At 36.6% G+C, this 20475-nt stretch overlaps 2 protein-coding genes and 2 pseudogenes across 2 annotated transcripts; 2 read left to right on the forward strand and 2 right to left on the reverse strand.

Moving 5' to 3' along the window:
* The first annotated feature begins 650 nt into the window (after positions 1–650).
* Positions 651–9974, forward strand: LOC107908538 (potassium transporter 10-like; annotated as a pseudogene).
* Positions 9975–11085: 1111 nt separating this feature from the next.
* LOC107908536 (uncharacterized) lies at positions 11086–11836 on the reverse strand. The gene has a single exon (XM_016835718.2). The coding sequence runs from the start codon at positions 11739–11741 to the stop codon at positions 11283–11285; it is 459 nt and encodes a 152-aa protein (XP_016691207.1). The 5' UTR covers positions 11742–11836; the 3' UTR covers positions 11086–11282.
* Positions 11837–14750: 2914 nt separating this feature from the next.
* LOC107907662 (UPF0481 protein At3g47200-like) lies at positions 14751–16159 on the forward strand (annotated as a pseudogene).
* A 3169-nt stretch (positions 16160–19328) lies between these two features.
* On the reverse strand, positions 19329–20469 carry LOC107908533 (50S ribosomal protein L7/L12). Its single transcript, XM_016835716.2, has one exon. It carries the CDS (start codon positions 20192–20194, stop codon positions 19550–19552), a length of 645 nt encoding a protein of 214 aa, XP_016691205.1. The 5' UTR covers positions 20195–20469; the 3' UTR covers positions 19329–19549.
* Between the last annotated feature and the right edge of the window lie 6 nt (positions 20470–20475).

Here is a 20475-nt window from a genome sequence, read left to right on the forward strand (position 1 = left end):
GTATAGTTCAATTTTTTTCATGAATGTTACGAATCTGTGAACTAAAATCCAAACAGTTTTCTTCTCTGATATTTGACATTAACCGTTAATCTACTTAAATCTAATGTATATTCTTTTACTCGATAATGGGTATTGATTTATTATACTGATCATTGAATCATTGCTTAGAGTTCGCTAGCCGGAATTTTAAAAAAAAAAACATTAACATTCTAGTGAGTTAAATCAAAACTTTCGAATAGTTCAATCACTTAAATGAAAATTTTTGAATAACTCAATGGCCATTTTATGATTTTTTGAAGTTGAGTGATTAAAAGGTAAATTTACTAATAATTTAGTAACATTGGGTATAATTTACCCATTAGATATATACTTTTATAATCCATAAAGGGGATAAAAAAGGAAAAGATAAAAGTAGTTTTTACGTGTATAGTTTGGATTGGAATACTTCATATATTTTTGTCATGTATATGGATTGATGGTTTTATTTGAGTTTCAAGTTTCTAATTCTGAGTCGGCTTGTGCATGGATTTCAAGTAAAGATTGGGTTGGAGAGGGTAGGACTCATTTGCTTTAAAATAAAGTTGTTTGGGCATCGACCAATATTCCAGTGGATGATGAGCAAGTTTTAAGTAAGTGGAGAAGTAGATTGATTGAATATGGAGATGGGTTCAAGGACGGAGGTTGATGAAGATGGTGACAACAACAAGGGAAGAATGTGGGATTTGGATCAGCAGTTTGATCGGTCAATTGAAGAGGAGGCTGGGAGGCTGAAAAACATGTATACGGAGAAGGTATTAAATCGAGTTTTTAGTAAATGAATGCATATAGTTGTTTGGAATTGGATTATTCTGACATGGTTTCAAATACTATAGCAAACATCTCCATTGTTACTGCTGCGGCTTGCGTTCCAAAGTCTTGGAGTGGTTTATGGTGACTTGGGCACTTCTCCCCTCTATGTTTTCTACAATACATTTCCTGAGGAAATTGTAGATCCAGAGGATGTTGTTGGAGCTCTTTCATTGATCATATACTCCCTCACACTTATCCCGCTCCTCAAGCATGTGTTTGTTGTGTGTAAAGCAAATGATAACGGTCAAGGTGAGCTGATATTAGTGAATGAGGATGTATACCTTGTAATATGAGATATGATGATGATCCTGTTTGTCGTGCAGGTGGAACATTTGCTCTATATTCTTTGCTTTGTAGACATGCAAATGTAAAAATCATTCCTAATCAACACAGGACCGATGAGGAGCTTACAACTTATAGTTGTTCTACATTAATTCATGAAAAATCATTTGCTGCTAAAACAAAGAGATGGCTGGAGGAAGATACATACAGGAAGAATGCGCTTCTGATTCTTGTCCTGTTCGGTACATGCAATGTCATTGGCGATGGAATATTCACTCCCGCAATATCAGGTATTTTGCTTCTAATCCTTCATGCTTAACCTCCAAGGACCCGGATAGAAGGATCTGCCTTCACCACTCTTCGTTAGCTTCTTCCTCTTCCTTGTATGTTCAAGTGTGATCAACAATGGAAACCGTGTAACATATTGATATCCTAACGTCAATACACTTGTATATTTCCTTCCTCTACTGATGTCTGCTGTGTTTGGCAGTTCTTTCAGCATCTGGAGGCCTCAAGGTAGCCCATCCACGCATGAGCAATGGTGTCTTCCTACCCTTCCATACACACTATTCTTTTTCTTATTCTAGCCTTTTCCTATCATTTTTGTCTATCTTTCTATTAAGTCTATTCTTCTTCCCTTGTGCAGGTGTTATTTTGGTTGTCGCTGTGGTAATATTAGTAGGTCTGTTTAGCATGCAACACTATGGTACGGATAAAGTTAGCTGGCTCTTTGCCCCGATTGTGCTCCTTTGGTTTATTACGACCGGAGGCATTGGCGCATGTAATATTTGGAAATACGGATGCAGTGTTTTGAAAGCGTTTTCACCTGTATACATCTTCCGATATTTTAAGAGGAGACGGAAGGATGGGTGGACCTCCCTCGGGGGGATTATGCTTAGTATAACAGGTAAATTGACTATCAGTAGCGTAGCTATTTTCTTTTAGTTATCAGTTTGAAAGTTCAGTGAACTGGTGACCGATGAATTGTTACAGGTACGGAGGCGCTTTTTGCTGATCTAGCCCATTTTTCAGTTTCGGCTGTGCAGCTTGCTTTTACTGTAATTGTATTCCCTTGCCTGCTCCTAGCGTATTCTGGACAAGCAGCCTACCTCTTTAATAAAGGTGAACATGTGATTGATCCATTTTATCGCTCAATCCCAGGTCGGTGATTATAATTCTTGTGTCTGATATGTAACTTTGAAAATAAATATATGTATCCTGCAGACTAAAATGTAATTAGAAAGCCTTGCTCCTAACTATGCTATCTTTTGTTTGTCCTATTTTTCTTTTCTCTCAACTGCAGATTGCATATATTGGCCTGTTTTTGTTATTGCTACTCTTGCTGCTATAGTTGCAAGTCAGGCCGCCATATCGGCAACATATTCAATTGTTAAGCAAGCCCTTGTGTCACGGACTTGGAGTTTTCCCAAACATCCGTGCGGCCTTAGGCAGTTTCTTGGCTTAAAAACGCCTAAGTCAGCCTAACTTCCACCGATAATGGATTCAACCGTAAAAACGCCTAAGTCAGCTCAACTCGCAACAATAAAGGATTCAACAGAATTCCCTTAAAGTTTTCATGAAGAACAGCGGAAGAACGAATTAAGAACGATCTTTGAAAGATGAACAAAATCAAGAACGCTTGAGAGAAAAGTTTGAGTAAATGCTCTCAATTCTTATTCACAAAGAATAATGAAACAATTCAGGAGTGAGTACAAATGAGGGGGAGGCTCTCTATTTATAGTTGAGCTCCCCCAAAACCGATGGCTACAATTAAAAGCTGTATTCAATTAGGACTCTAACTTTACAGAATTAGAAGTTGTGTACAATTAGAACTTCTAAGACTACTTAGTCCTATCTTCATTATCGGGCCCATCAGGCTTCAATGTGACAGGCCTGTCCAACAGCTCTTTGAATTGGGCCAGTTCTCGTAGGCCGAATGATCCCCATCTGAGCAACAGACCTCCATTGGATGCATTTGGTGCGCTTGTCACAGGCTTTGAACTGCGGTCCGTGACATTCTCCCCCACCCATTCTCGCAACGCCCTCGTTGCGACTTCTGAATGGCACTGACTTGATTCGCCTCGGTCTCGTCTCGTCGCCTTAGCCTTTCCCTTTCTTTGGGATTCTTGCCTCGGCTTCTGTCGGTTTTTAACTCGAGCCGTCCTGCTCGTCGCATTTACTCTGGTCAACTGTCCCACATGCATCGCTTCTTTTCCTTTAAAGTCTGATGCACCACCTACCTTTCCCATAGGTGGAAGCCTTGTCGATGACTCGGCTAACTCTGATACTTCACTCAACTTGAGCCTCATTTGTAACACCCCTTACCCGTATCCAACACCGGAATAGGGTACGAGGCATTACCAAAACACATACACTTGTAAACGTATTTAACCGAGTTATAAAATTTTATCAAAATTAAAACTTTCAAAAATAATTAACATGTTTCTATAACTTTTCACAATACATCCTCAAAATATTATAATCATAATAATTAGGGCCTGCGAGACCCGATACATACTCATGCAATTTAATGCTTCATTTCCATTTCATTCAATTCGCAATTTCTCATGCTCATAATTTAAATCATATCACTAGAAATTTCCATTTAATTCACGTACAATTCAATGACATCAAATTCAAAACTAATACGTATTTACCATTTAACTCAATGTTTATTGATTATACCATTCAATAACACATTTATAAAATTCTCAATTTAGCAATGAAAATATCACTTTAGTTTGAATAACAACATCGTCCTGATATAAATACACTACCACTTATCCATTTACTTTAATTCTTTTGGGCCCATTTGTCACTTACCATCCTTAATCAAATTAGGGAACGGTCACGGAAAATTGAGTACTTCACTTTCACTTTGCCATAGTATAACTATGGTCTTACGTATGATCACTTATCACTTGTCCCTTGATCAGATAAGTGTAGCCACTTATCACTTTGTTTCTTGATCAGATAAGTGTAGCCACTTATCACTTTGTCTCTTGATCAGATAAGTGTAGCTAAAGCTATCACTTATCACTTTGTCTCTTGATCAGATAAGTATAGCTGAAGCTATCACTTATCACTTTTCACTTGTCACTTGATCAGATAAGTGTAGCCGAAGCTATCACTTATCACTTCCACTTGTCACTTGATCAGATAAGTGTAGCTGAAGCTATCACTTATCACTTTGTCACTTGATCAGATAAGTATAGCCGAAGCTATAACTTATCACTTTATCACTTGATCAGATAAGTATAGCCGAAGCTATTACTTATCACTTTCCACTTGTCACTTGATCAGATAAGTGTAGCTAAAGCTACCACTTATCACTTTATCACTTGATCAGAAGTACTCAAATCCGGCGTTCCGCTCAATTTGATCATTTATTCATATATCAGGCTTACCAACATGTGTTAATTCATAAACCATTCATGGTATTATTTCATGCCAAATCATATACTGAATATACCATACACACATACTATGAAACTTTATTTTCACACATGAGCTTAAACCATGACCAATAATGCACAAAAATAAGCATCATTCATATTTCATCGTTTATGAGTTATAATCAAACATATGACCATTTATACACGAATCATTCATATATTTCCCAATTTTCCTCCTCCTCCTCTCCATTTCACATCCTTAATGTGTATAACACACTTAAACAACATTAACCATAATTTCAATATTCACTAACATGTATATTCAAAGCTGTTTATCCGAGTCAGAGTCACTAAATTATTTTTATCCGGAGCTACAGAGCTCAAAATTAAGATCCATTAATTTTCCCTGAAACTAGACTCACATATCTTCATACCATAAAATTTTCATAATTTTTGGTTCAGCCAAATAGTACAGTTTATTCTTTAAATTTTCCCCTGTTTCGCTGTCTGACAGTTCCGACCACTCTTCACTAAAAATTAATTATCTCATTGTACAGAATTCTGATGATGTTTTAGCTTGTTTCTTCTAAAAATAGACTCATTAAGGATTCTAACCATATAAACTATAACTCATAATCATTTCTGTACAATTTTTAATGATTTTCCAAAGTCAGAACAGGGGAACCCGAATTCATTCTGACCTTGTCTCACAAAATCTATTATATCTCATGATTTACAATTCCATTGCTCACATCATTTCTTTTATAAGAAACTAGACTCAATAAGCTTTAATTTCATATTTTATTCATCCTCTAATTCAATCTCTACAATTTTTGGTGATTTTTCAAAGTTACACTACTGCTGCTGTCCAAAACTGCTTTAGTGCAAAATGTTGATTTCCATTTTGCCCCAAATTTCACAGTTTATACAATTCAGTCCTTTCTCAATTAACCCCTCAATTAATCTAATTTTCTCAATTAGTACTTTACTAGACATTATAAGTTGTTACACAACTATTGAAATTCAGAATTGCCACATATAACTCTATCTTCAAACTCTTTTACTATTAGGTCCCAAACATTCACTTTCTATTCAATTCTTTCAATAAAATCAGCATATGAACAATTTAAAGCTCTAATTTCATGCTAAATCATCATATACTTCCAGCACATATTCATATCAACTTTCAACTTCTTTCATAAAATCAAAAACTAATGAATTTAACAAGTGGGCCTAGTTGTAAAAGTCATAAAAATACAAAAATTTCAAGAAATAGTCAAGAATTGAACTTACTTGTAATAAAAATATGAAGAACCAGCTTGAAGAAGCCCTTCCATGGTGTTTTAGCTGATGAGAATTCAGAAAAATGAAGAGAAATCTCGATAATTCCACTTGGGTCCTAACTTTATTAAGCAAATTTTGCAATTTTCCAATTTTGCCCTTAATTCTCCTTACTTTCTTGCTGATTTCATGCCTCTGCCGTCCAGCCCAAATAGACCTTGGGTCTATTTGCTTTTAAGCCCTCTTCCTTTTATCATTTAAGCTATTTAATCATTTCCCAAAATTTTGCTTTTGTTACAATTTAGTCCTTTTTGTTCAATTAATTATCGGAACTTTAAAATTTCTTAACGAAACTTTAATACTAACTTTTTAACACTCCATAAATATTTATAAAAATATTTATGGCTCAGTTTAAAATCCCCGAGGTCTTGATACCTCATTTCGATTCTAATTATTTTAATATTTATTTCTAGTGCACTATTCACTATTTCAAAAATTTTCCTAACTTCATATTTAACTTATACTTGCTAAATTAATAATATTTTCTACCCATTTGTCGAATTTAGTGATCTCGAATCACCGTTCCGACACCTCTGAAAATTCAAGCCATTACATTTTTTTTTCGTCGGATTTGTGGTCCCGAAACCACTGTTCCGACTAAGCCTAAAATCGGGCTATTACATCATTGGTCCCAGCTTCACTGTTTTCATCGCAACTTTATCCGCTAAGTTAGATGACAAACTCACCTCTTCCTTGGGTGGAAGCCCCTTCGACGACTCACCAAGCTCAGACGTTGCGTTTCTTTCGACTCCGGCTTGCTTTGGACACTTCCGCAACTCATGCGGACCACGGCACAAGAAGCACTTAACTTGCTTCTTATTGCTCCTCTTTGCCCTCTTGGCTTCGGCTTTTCCCTTGCTCGAACCAAGCTTATTGGGCTCATTGTCTGCTCCATCGTTCCCCTCGATGACAAACTTCTTCGGACACTTCCGCAACCTATGCGGACCATGACACAAGAAGCACTCCACTGGCTTCTTCTTGCTTTTGGCCTCCTTGGCTTCGACACCCCTTGCGCTCGAACCAAGTACCAAGGCCTTACCCACCGGCTTCTCCTTAAGCGCGGATTTCTTCGGACATTTCTTCAACATGTGTGGACCGTCGCAAAGAAAGCATTTTAGCTTGTCCCTTTTCCTCTTGGGTTTCTTCTTCCCAACTCGTGGTTTCCCATTACCACCATTGTCGCCGTTGTCATTGCTATTAACTCTATCTTCCTTGTGATCCATTTCACATACGCCCCTTCCATCGGACTTGGAAGACCCAAGCTTGTCTTTCCCTAGACCAAGCTTCACCACAGACTCAACTACCGTCATGGCTTCCGACAGTTTTTGGACACCTCTTTGTTCCACCTCCTGTCTGACCCACGGCTTCAATCCCTTTTGAAAAGCAAGCAATGCTTCTTCATCGGTCACATCTGAAATTTGGAGCATGAGTTCCTTGAACTCTTGAACATACTCCCTCACTGTGCCCCGTTGCATTATCTCTTGCAACTTTGCCCGAGCTTCTTCCTCGGTAAATTCTGGGTAAAACTGTCCCTTCAACTCGCATTGGAACTCTTGCCACGTCTCAATCTCACCTTACCTTTTATCTGTGGTCCTCCCTCGCCACCATAAAAGCGCAATGTCAGTAAGAAACATTGAAGCAGTGTTTACCTTAACCGCATCCTCCATGATGCCTTTGGCACGGAAGTAGTTTTCCATCCTCCACAAGAAATTGTCCACATCACATGCAGACCTTGTCCCCACAAACTCTTTCGGCTTTGGGACATCCTCATTACTGAGTGCTGCATTTGCCACTCCTTTCCCCACGGCTGCTTGACACAAGGACAGCTCTCCCTCGAGCTCCTCTATTCTTGTGCTCAAAGCCTTCGTCGTGGCCATTGTTTCCTCCTTCAAAGCCATCATCATGGCCTCGAGAGCATCATTCCTTTCCGACAGCTTATCCCTGTGTGAATTAAACAACTCGTTTACCTTGTCCATGGTGGAATCAAGAGACATCTTTACATAGTCTCTGGACTGCTCCTCCCAGTTTGTTATGCGATCCTCGATCCCATCGAGTGCCTCCTTTACATCCGCCATGGATCCCTCGAGTTTACCCACACGTTCCTCTACTGCCGATATTGTCTCCCTCAAAGACTTCCTCGCCCACCTTTGTTCAAACTCTTCTTTCGACATCCCAACGGTGCCTTTGAACCAACAACTCGAATATTACTTGGTTCAAACCTTGACTCTGATACCACTTGTCACGAACTTGGAGTTTTCCCACACATCCGTGCGGCCTTAGGCAGTTTCTTGGCTTAAAAACGCCTAAGTCAGCCTAACTTCCACCGATAATGGATTCAACCGTAAAAACGCCTAAGTCAGCTCAACTCACAACAATAAATGATTCAACAGAATTCCCTTAAAGTTTTCATGAAGAACAGCGGAAGAACGAATTAAGAACGATCTTTGAAAGATGAACAAAATCAAGAACGCTTGAGAGAAAAGTTTGAGTAAATGCTCTCAATTCTTATTCACAAAGAATAATGAAACAATTTAGGAGTGAGTACAAATGAGGGGGGAGGCTCTCTATTTATAGTTGAGCTCCCCCAAAACCGATGGCTACAATTAAAAGCTGTATTCAATTAGGACTCTAACTTTACAGAATTAGAAGTTGTGTACAATTAGAACTTCTAAGACTACTTAGTCCTATCTTCATTATCGGGCCCATCAGGCTTCAATGTGACAGGCCTGTCCAACAGCTCTTTGAATCGGGCCAGTTCTCGTAGGCCAAATGATCCCTATCTGAGCAACAGACCTCCATTGGATGCATTTGGTGCGCTTGTCACAGGCTTTGAACTGCGGTCCGTGACACTTGCACATGGTTGTTTTCCACGAGTGAAAGTTGTGCATACGTCAAAGAACTTCCTTGGGCAGATATATGTTCCAGATATTAATTGGATCCTCATGGTCCTATGCATTTTTGTTACTGCTGGATTCAAGAACCAAAGCCAAATTGCAAATGCTTATGGTAAGTTTATGCTTATTTATATTTATCCAAGTTTCATAGTGCATGGATGGTGCAGCTGACTGAATATGTTACTGCAGGGACAGCAGTGGTGCTCGTGATGTTGGTAACCACGGTAGTTATGACTTTAATCATGATATTGGTGTGGCGCAGCCATTGGATTATTGTGATCCTGTTCACAGGCTTGTCCTTGGTAGTAGAGTGCACATACTTCTCTGCAGTACTGTTCAAGATGGATCAAGGAGGGTGGGTTCCTCTTGTTATTGCAGCAGGCAGCAGCCTTTCTGCTGATCATGTATGTGTCGCATTACGGAACAGTGAAGCGATATGAGTTTGAGATGCATGGTAAGGTTTCAATGGCATGGATTCTTGGGCTTGGACCTAGTTTGGGACTAGTACGGGTTCCGGGAACGGGACTGGTGTACACGGAGCTAGCAAGTGGTGTACCCCACATATTTTCCCACTTCATCACCAACCTACCAGCCATCCATTCGGTGCTTGTTTTCGTGTGTGTCAAGTACCTTCCCGTTTACACTGTTCCGGAAGAAGAGAGGTTCGTTGTAAAGCGGGTTGGACCCAAGAACTTCCACATGTTCCGTTGTATAGCTAAGTATGGGTACAAAGACCTTCACAAGAAAGACGATGATTTTGAGAAAAAGCTGTTTGATAACCTCTTCTTGTTTGTACGGCTGGAGTCGATGATGGAAGGGTGTTCGGATTCAGAAGAATATAGCTGGTCTGAGCCGCCGAGCGAGCACTCTAGAGACGGCAATGAGGGGGGGAACACCATGGTCTCCTCCAGTGTTAATTCCACAGTGGTGTCATATATGAATATGGGACAAATAAGTAGAAGCCAGACGGAGATGGATGAGTTAGAATTCCTCAACAGGTGTAGGGACGCAGGGGTGGTGCACATTCTTGGAAATACTATGGTGAGGGCAAGAAAGGATGCTAGATTTTACAAGAGAATAGCTATTGATTATATTTATGCTTTTCTTAGGAAGATATGTAGGGAAAATAGTGCGATTTTTAATGTTCCTCGCGAGAGTCTGTTGAACGTAGGACAAATTATTTATGTGTAACCTACACTTTTTCTATTTTTACTTTAACATCTATATTTATATATATGTATGCCAGCATAAATAAACTTTTTTTTTTTTTGGAATTCGCTTTGCGTTTGAATCTCTCAAGGAGTTTTATTTTATTTTTATTTATTAATAAATATCTCCTAGGAATTCAATTAATTCTCTACGTGCTATAAATCCATTAAGGAATACACTCTATAAATCCATTAAGGAATGCAAGTTTAAGATCTTAATATATAAGTTGTCAGGCCATTATTTTTAATGTAAGTAGGGTGCAAAGTGTTTTTTTTTTTTTTGCCGTTGGTGGTTCCCTGATAAAATTAGATTATGTTTTAGTTGAAATAATAAATTTAAAATTTATTGCGTCACAAATTCAAATTTTATTATTATTTTATTAAATTTGTATTTTAATTTATAAAATGTAAAAGGATAAAAAAAAACACTTCATGATAATATAATACATTGCATAGGCAAGGTGGAATATATATTAATGAATTTGAATAGTAGTATTACATTATCTTGTGGACTGATTTCTTGCTTGCGGGAATTAGAAAGAAAATGTTGTTGGGTAAAGCATGGAAAAATGGTTCAAATTCAAATTAGGAATTGCTTCCTTTTCCATTCTTTAATAATAATTAGTTAAAAAATTCATTGGTTAGTGGTAACTAGAAAGAATGAGCGTCAATCATGGAATTCTGTCTGTGGTATAGGAAATGAATATTCAGCCGTTGGAGTGGTGTTTAATAAATTAGGTGGTTGCGCTCTGCATTGCACATGGATGCCTGCCCGCATTTCCAAAGGAAACCATTAATATAATTCTCATGATGCATGCATTGCTAATTCCATGAAGAGATCTCGGGGATAAAGTTTAATCTCACCGGCTACTGTCTAAAATGCAATGGAATGGAATCTGCGTGTTCACTTTTGAAACCATTCCAACCCAAACCGCTCCATCATTTTTTTTACTAATAAACATATATACATTGCAATTTGTTTAGATCATCTACTATACTGACTCCTTTTACATACAATATAATATAATATAAGCTCCTTCTCTAATGTCTCTCATCATCAAAGTTGACCCTAATTAATGTGCAAGCGCAAAGCAAGGAGAAGTTGATCCATCGGTATCAGGTTTTTAATTAGTGGAAACTAAAGATTTCATTTCATACAAACTCCAGTCCATAGCATCACCTTACTGGTACATTAATTAAAACTAACATATTAATTAGATGCAACTTTGTAATCACTATCCCTTTGATCATGAACAATATTGAAATAATAATAACAATGATGATTATAAAACAAAAGAAAATAAAAATTATTATTAAGTAGAAGCAATGGCAGATTGAGTATGAGAAGCGGCAAGAGGGATTCTTCTCGGGTTGGCCGCAAACCTTGAAGAGAAAGCATACATCTGATAGTAATCATCATCATCTACAGCGCTCCCACAACCGCTTCTATCGAAGTTGAGAGAATAGCTCAAGGGGTCATACCGACACTGGAATGAACTTTGCCTACTTGCTCCGGCACTGCGTACCATCTCTTTGCTCTGTTTCTTCACCTTCCTCAAAATCTTTACTAGAACTCTGCAACAACACCCATTTTTGACCCCTGACGTTTTACTGCTGGCGCTGCTCCTACCCGTGGCACCCCTGCTTTTGGTGGTGCAGCTGTTTTTGGGGCACCAAAGAAGCCATATTTGTGCCATCCTTTCTCTTTCTAGCTTGTTGGGTTTTGAGGATTTTATGAAATAAACAAAAGGTGGTGAGAGTGAGGGGTTCATATGGATTATTGGATATATACTTGACACATAACATATAGAGAGAGAGGAGTAGGGAAGTGCAATCACGGTCCTAGGGAGAGAGTGGAGATGGGCGTGGTGGTTTCTGTTACAGATATATATTAAAATGAAATTGGGACCTAATTTTTAACGTAGATAAATCTCATGCAAAGCCAAAATAACTAAAGGAGTCAAATGTGATCTGGTTTCTTTACAGTTTGATATTTCATCATTCACGTGACTTGACCACAACTAGTTTTAAAAAGCAAAAAAGAAACCGCTCGAGAGAAGGTGGAGTTTAAGCAAATTTTAGAGCTAGACTTGCTTCAAACAAGAGGTGCTGTACACATGCAAAGCACGCCTGTTCCCATCTTGATTCGATTAGAAACAATTAATTTCAATGTCTGTGATATATACAGAGAGAGTCATGTTCCTGGAGATACCAACTAGAGGTGTACATAGGCGGGGCAGCCCAGCCCGGCCTGACGGCCCTCTCGAAATATGGGTTTGGGCAAAAAAATAAGGCCCGTTTAGGAAATGAGCCGGGCCTCGGGCACTATTTTTTTGACCCGGCCCGGCCCAAATATAATAAATATATATTTTAAATAAATTTTTGGCGTTTATTAAAAAATGGATAGGGCCGAGCTGGGCTCAAACTTAAATTTTTTTTCCGGATCGGGCCTGAACAAAAATATAGGTCCATATTTCGGACCGAACCGAGCTCGGGCCTAGGACATGAGCTGAACTTTTTGAATCCAGCCTGGCCCGCTCGGCCATGAACACCTCTAATACCAACTACTACTAGCTATGATTTTCTGTTTTTCAAATTATCATATATCAGTCACTAAAAAATTATGAATAGTTTAGGTATTTTCTAAAAGAAATTCAAATCCTTTAAGATTAATTAATAATTTAATCATTGCAGTTTCCACCTCATTTATACCAAAACATGTAATATTATAATTAATTTATTCATGTATAAATCCTTGAGACATAAATCCTTATTACAAATAATATGCGAAAGAAAGATTCTGTGGGGAGTCTGAAATAACATGAGCGAATGATTGAAGGGCGGGCAGTGGCCGGTGGGTGACTGAAAACAATTAACAAGGGGAATTTCCTTTTTTCACTGCATTAGTGGTGTTAACAAAAAATAGCAACCAATCAGAACGTCACGTGTCCTCATTAATCGTTGATGTGGACGATGACGTGATGGTTGACCGCATTGACCAGACCGAAATATTTTAAAAATAAATATTATTAAAAATATTTTAAAATTGTAAAAAAATTATTAAAATGATAAAATATTATTTAAAATTTTTAAAAATCAGTAAAAACCATAAATAATTATTAAATAATTGTAAATAATTAACAAATCAAATCATTCTTCTTCTTCAATTTTAATTATTTACAAATTCCAAAAGAATACAATGAGATTTTTTATGTTATCATCTTTTTGTTTTCTTGATTTACTCTAGCATTACTATTTTGACATTCACAGTCTTGAAACAATTAACAACATATAATTTGATAAAAAATTATAAAAATTATTAAAAAATTATGAAATTATCGATTAAATGCCACCGGCTCAAAAGTTTTAAATAATTATTTGTCTTTTTTAATAATTTTTTCAATTTTATAATTTTTATAACTTTTTTATAATTTTAAAATATTTTTAACAACATTTAATAATAATTTAAAATTTAAATATTTTTAATAATTTAAATCTATTTTACAATTTTTATATATTTAAAAATATTTTTTATGATTTTTAATAAAATGTTCATAATTTTTTATGTGATCAACATAGTCAACTCATAATCAATGTGGTCAACAGTCACGTCATTGTCCACATCAGCAATCAACAAGGACATGACGTGTTTTGATTTTAAACACCGTTAACGACAGAAATTAAAAATGTAACGAAATTATAATTTAAATATGAAAATAAAAAAATTAAATACTAAAATAAGAAGAAAATAGATATAATTCAGGTGAATACAGCCTAAATATTAGTTTGACTCAGTCAGTCAAATGATGATATATGTATGAGGTGACTTTGAAATTTAAAGCAGTCCCCATTTTCTATATTATTATTCATCATGTGGTGGATCCATTACTGATTTACTGTGTTAGTATATACAAATATGCACCTCTTTCTCAGAGTCTCTATCATGTGCGTACAACATGCTCTTTGCAACTAATTTTTAAATTTGCATTCACAATATATTATTAGGGTTGTGTCAGTTTCCACGCGGTTTCAAAGGTGGATCTAGTGGGATGGTTTTCCCAGGAAACAAAGAAAAAAATGTTAGTATTCACCACCTCGAGCTTTGGGGTAAGGACTGACTATGAGAACTAGGAGGTTTTTTTTATTGTTATATAAAAATAAAAATAAAATTGTTGTTGCTGTTTTTCATCATCTTTGGCCCAGTTAGTTTAATATTTGTATAGTAATTTTAGGCACAAAGTTCGAGAAAGAGGGTCGAAGCTTTGAATTGATGAATATAGAACAATTAAACCGACCACTCAAATAACATTTTAGGATTTGTCTGTCATATTAGATTATTTATCCATCAATTTGAAGTGAAGGATGGAGATGGCGTTTGAATGAAAGTTTGGTTTTGGCCGAAAAGAAAAGAGCTTCAGTTTTCATGAGGATATATTATTATAGGATTTGTTTGTTTATTGTTTCCATGCATAGTAGTTGGTTTAGGGTTTTTCTATTTCCCAAAGGAATTTCATGCAAAAACAACTTGTGCTGGGAACGGTCCCAGATTCTCCCTCCATATAATTATTTGTTATTCACGGAGTTACAAATTACTAATATATAGTTACTTGCGATAAGTAATTGTTTTTAACAAAAATATATTTATAAAAAGTACACTTGTTGAGGATAGATTCAATTAATAGACAACTTAACCTTACTGTTTAAGAGTTGAACTATTCTTCCTTATAACTTATCAATTTTCTCCTAAGTGACTCAGTTACTCTTTTTCTTGTAACATCTTCACATCTGGAAATGAGAAACTGCTCCCTTACAAGGTTGCTTTTGCACAAGACAAGCAGAACCTTTCATGACACTGCCAAAGCTTGGAATCAACAACATTTATCAAAGTGGAAAGCCAATTAATGTTCCCAATGACAGAGAAAATGCGTGCATATAGATACAGGGTCCCCGTTAACATGCGTTAGGTGCAACCCGACGCCTATGCTCCCACTATCATCTCAATCGGTCCTTACCATCTTGGACAGGAAAGGTTACAAGCAATGGAAGAGCTGAAATGGAAATTCTTTCACCGCCTCTTTCGTCCAAAACAGCCTAATGGGGTGGAACTAGACCCAGCGATGAAAGCCATGGAAGATTGGAGCAGGATGCTCGTAGGTGCTACTGGGACAATGCTGAACAACATAGTAAGGATAAATTTGTTAGGATGATGCTGGTTGATGGCTGCTTCATTGTGGAGCTCTTGAGAGAGTTGAAGCACAACAACTTTCAGTGTGCTCCCTCTGTTCAAAGGTGGATGCTGCCTACTCTTCGTCGGGATCTGATCATGCTTGAAAACCAGTTTCCACTTTTTGTTTTGCAGAAATTGTTTGAGCTGACCAAAAGATCAGAAGAATCAAGCACTTGCTTGGAACAGCTTGCCCTTTGTTTTTTCAATCCTCTATTGCAGTCGCAAAGGGGTGTGCGGGCCGTGAATGCACAAGGAATTCAGAACAGGTTGCACTTTCTTGACCTTTTCAGGCACAGTATCCTCCCATTTCCTATAAACTTATCACAAGGACTAAAAACTAGCAAGACGAGCGATTCGAGCAATGCAGCAGAAGAGGGGATTGTCATGGTGCGGTCCATGACGGAGCTAATGGAAGCTGGTGTCGTGATTGAGAAAGCTGTTAATTGTCCTCCACTAGATGTAAGCTCCGAGGGCAGGTGGCTAAAAGTCCCTCCTCTATACATCGATGATCACAAGGGAACCCTGTTTCGAAACATGGTGGCCTATGAACAATGCCATCCCAAGTGCAAACCTTATGTCACATCGTATTTGTTCTTTTTCGATGGTTTGGTTAACTCAGCTGAAGATGAGGGATTTATTCACCACAAAGGGGTTCTTCACCATTGTTTAGGTAGCAACAAAGAAGTGGCAAAACTTTTGAATGGACTGTGCAAGGAAATAGCAATGGATGGTAGGGAGTCTTATTTATGCAAAATAGTACACGATATGAACACTTATTGCAATGGCTCCTACGCTTGGTTTAGAGCGGGGTTGGTACACCATTATTTCAGAAGTTGGGTGGTAGGCATCTCCACCCTTGGAGCTATTATAGTTGTTTATCTCTCACTAATTCAAACGGGATTTGTACATTTGTAGAAGATCCCAAGAATCTTAACAGATCCTTTCATCATGACCTAATTCATTGCCTACTTCTACCTCTTAGTCATTTATTTTCTTTCAAAATAAGCGATGAGAATGAGAATAAAATTTGGATGTAATCGATTTGATCTAAGTTCTACTATTGTTGTTATTGTATCATGTCTCAAATGTACAATAACTTTTTCTTTCTCTCTTAAGTTAATCGCATTGATTGTCATATTATAACAAATGGGTACTTATGTTTATTTATTTTGTTCCATTAGTTTAATTTATTTATTGAAGATAGATTTTAAGTATAATAAATGAGTAATTATATTCCATTAGTTTAATATGTTTATTGAAGATAGTTTTTAAGTTTGACAGTGAATGGGAGCTAGATCCACTATTGGAGAAGCCATAACAACTAGCTATTTAATCCTTGTACGTTTTGTAGATTCGATTTCTTTAGCTCACTCCCTTTCGGTCCAACGTATTATTACATTCTCTAGTTTTCTTTGTTTTTCTTTCTAAAACATAAAAAATAAATATGCTCTAATTTATCATCTTATTTAGATTAATTCTTCACTTCATAATTTTCATCCGATTTGTATATTATTTTTTAATTTATATTTTATATTCTTATTAACTTGATTCGGGCTTAAATGAATACAAAAATTCTAATTAACCAACACATCAATTTGACACCCAATGCAAATAGATTGCGCTCAGCTCTCATCGGTTAATTGAAGTAAAAATTGTATCCAACACTCATCAGAACGTCTGAAGGAAAATGCATCAAAAGCTCATTGGCATACAATCGAAGTAATTTGAATTCAATCTATACTATGACATGCTAACTATACCTAACTCTACCCGAATATTTAATAAGATAATCAATTTTCTAATGTCGTCATTTAGAACTAAAGCTTCGCGAATGAATTCAATAGATATATTATCAATCTTTTTGTAATTATTTTATTTGATAATGGCTATAATTTTTGGCCTTTGACTACCAAAAGTTAAATGATAGTGCAACAACTCACATAAGTGTCTATGCAAGGTTGTCAAAACTATCAAAAGCTAAATGATGGTGAAAGATACATCTACATAAGCAATGGTAATTTGATAGAAGTTGAAGTGATGAGAACTTTCAGATTATTATTAAAGACTTGATTATATTTGGATTTGAATGAGACTTATGTTATATCATCTTTTAGGCAAAACTTAATTTCTATTTCAACATTGGATAACTGTTAATTTGAAAATAGAAAATTTAGTCTCTTTCATAATTTAAATTTGATTAGTTCCATTTATCAGGTCATGATGATCTATGTTTACTTGAGACTATTGTTTCATTTAACGGATCCATGTATACTACAGTAATAGGTGAGAAAAACAAATTAACCATTGAGAATTCGAGTTCAATGTGACACAAGAGATTAGGTCATATCTCCAAAAGGAAAATTAAAAAAAAATTGTGTATGACAATATTCTCGATCCCTTTAATTTTTCGGAATTTGATGTGTGTAAATTATATTAAAGAGAACAAATAAATTATATTAAAGAGAACAAACAAATATTAAGAATTTAGTGCCAATAGAAAATTAGACATCTTGAAACTAATACACATATTTGTGGTCCATTCCCTATGACTTTTTAGAATGGTCAACAATATTACCTTTTTCTCATTAATGAGAAATCACACTGAATGTATTCAAAATATATAAGGTTGAAGTTGAAAATCAACTTAACAAAAGAATTAAAAGCATTATATTACAACAGATAATTAATATCTTGTTCACATATACCCATATTCAAAATAGTTGAAACTATTGTGTGTCTACCTACCTTGTATCTTATTCACATGTCCCCATAATTCTATTTGTTACAAACAGTCGATGGCATCTCCAGGATTCCAATGACGAGCTTCGTGATGCAGAATCTGCCTGGCTGTGTGTTAAGCATGTCAAAAGCAATGCTATTGTTACATCAAAGGTTAGTAATATTTTGTTACTTGGATAAACCCAGACTCTGGTTTAACTGGTGTGCCTAAATGATTTTGTTGACACATTCTTATGATAGTTAATAATATTAACCCCCCCCCCCTCCTCCACCTAGTAGGAGAAGTTGGGATAGAAAACATAGTTCTGTAAGATCTTCTGATCCTTAACCTCATTTGTCAGGACAACCGCTAGGTCAGCCGCCTGAGCCGGCCTGGTGGTAGCATTAGAGAGATGGAGATGCCATCGACTGTTTATAGCAAATAAATATGGAGTCTCGTTACTTTTTACCAATGTGAGGCACTTCAGACATTGATACTTCCTTTTTAGGTAAAAAATAAATGCATTAAACATTCTAGGCATCACATATTACAAATTCATGATAACAGTAACCAAAAAACAGAACTACTTTCTCAACTAAGTACAAACGTACATTTTTTATATGACATTACTTTCACAACTAAGAGGACAGACCAAGCGTAGTTTTGTACAGTACTGGACAATCATCGCTGCTCTTAGCTTACCAAAATAATGGAACAAAAGCTTTTCTTCATTTAAATATAGATTGCAAAAATGGACAACTGCATATTAATTGGATTTGGTTCCTTCTTCTATTCATCAAATCAAATAATTCTTTCAGCCAAAAGATTTTAATATAAAATCACTTTGAATTCATAATCTGAGCACCGTTAGTGCCTGCCATATATATATATGTATGAGTATTTTAAACAAATAGGCTAATGTAGTCTTGTGTGTTTGGGCTGAGTAAAGCAAACAGAGGAAAACATACAACAATAGAAAGGGAGCATTAGATTAAATTGAGAAAAAAATCCTGCTCCTAGGAAGTGGATATATTTATTATTTATGTTCCATTTCTTTTCTGGTATGGCGTCTTTTAAATTTTATTTTTAACTGAATGAAGTTCCATTATCTCTAAATTTCTTGCAAAATGGAGAAGGAACACTGTAACCCAATCCAAGTTTCAATAACATGGTTATATGATGTGATACAAGGGCTAGTTTCTAAATTCTAATCTTCTGCCTAGACCTTCCTGGACTATCAACATTACCCAAATCCAAGTTTCAGAACTTGAGAATGCTCGAAGTGTTTTCTTTCATTGCACCATCCCAGATGCACAGAAGAGAAACCGGTATTACATTACAATTGTCGAGGGATATGAAATCTAGTCTAGTTGGCATTCTCAAAGCAATTGGGCATCATCATCATAACCATCATAATAATAATAATTTTGGACTATTATTCTTAATAGAAAAACATGGTAACAGGATGGAGTAATTTTCCATTCCAACTTTGATAAGAGAGTAAAATTTGGGCAATAATTAATTCCAAGTTCAAACTTAAGCTGGTAACGTAAAGATGTGCAAGCAATTAAGCAAAGGTTAAGTATCAGCAAGAATACATGGTCTGGTATAAACCAAAAATACCTGTCCAATGTTCATTCCAAAACAACTTTGGCACCAAGAGCCTTCATCTTCTCAATTATTTGTTCACCTTCTTCCTTGGAGACACCCTTCTTCAAGACAGAGGGCGTCTTCTCAACCAAGTCCTTAGCTTCCTTGAGACCCAAATCAGTAAAACTCCTAACCTCCTTTATTACTTTAATCTTCGAAGCAGCTTCATATGACTCCAACTTCAATTCAAAAACTGTCTTATCTGGCTTTTTCTCTTCCTTTGCCGCCGCTGCCGCCCCGCCACCAGCCGTCTTCATTGCCAAGCCGGCAGCAGCACCAGCCTTCATGACTCCCACAGTCGGCGGCTCAATCATTCCTCGTTTCTTCATTATAATAGAGCCTAACTCGGAAATTTCAGACAAAGTAAGGCCAGAAATTTCATCAACGAGTCTCCAGACACGCTCAGTTGGAGGACTGCGGTGTTCGGTGGGATCGAAATTAGAAGGATCATAGTCAGCTGGGAGTCTCCGTTGATCTATCTCAACTTCTTCGTCCTCTTCGTCTTGTTCTAGCTTTGCAGGCTGGTTAAAATTCCTGATTGAAGAGCCAAAAGCATTGAGAGTGACAATCTGAGATCTGCAGTAAAACCCATTAGGTAAATGATGCCTTAATCTTAAAAGCAAGCTCATTTCTTTCAGCAACTAAAATGATGCAGGATGGGGAATAAAACACTAGAGAGAGAGAGGGGGGTTTTGCGCCTCTTCAAGTTTCAGGTTAATAGCCTGTAATAGTGGTGATGACTAACAGTAAATATAAAAATCTATGCAGAAGCAGCAGCTTGACTCAAAGTGTTTAGAATTTGGGCTTTTATCTTTAGGCCCTCCAAAGAAAAAGGAGCGCCTGGTTGCCGGGTTTAACTTTAAAAGACCAAAGCAATGTCATGCGTTGCCAACCCAACAAGCTCGTTCAA

The sequence above is a fragment of the Gossypium hirsutum genome, chromosome D02 (genome assembly GCF_007990345.1).
Source record: "Gossypium hirsutum isolate 1008001.06 chromosome D02, Gossypium_hirsutum_v2.1, whole genome shotgun sequence".
Classification (NCBI taxonomy): Eukaryota; Viridiplantae; Streptophyta; class Magnoliopsida; order Malvales; family Malvaceae; genus Gossypium; species Gossypium hirsutum.

Coding starts and splice junctions, on each gene's coding strand:
- LOC107908536 (XM_016835718.2), bottom strand. CDS start 11,741: ATGAACCCCTCACTCTCACCACCTTTTGTTTATTTCATAAAATCCTCA.
- LOC107908533 (XM_016835716.2), bottom strand. CDS start 20,194: ATGAGCTTGCTTTTAAGATTAAGGCATCATTTACCTAATGGGTTTTAC.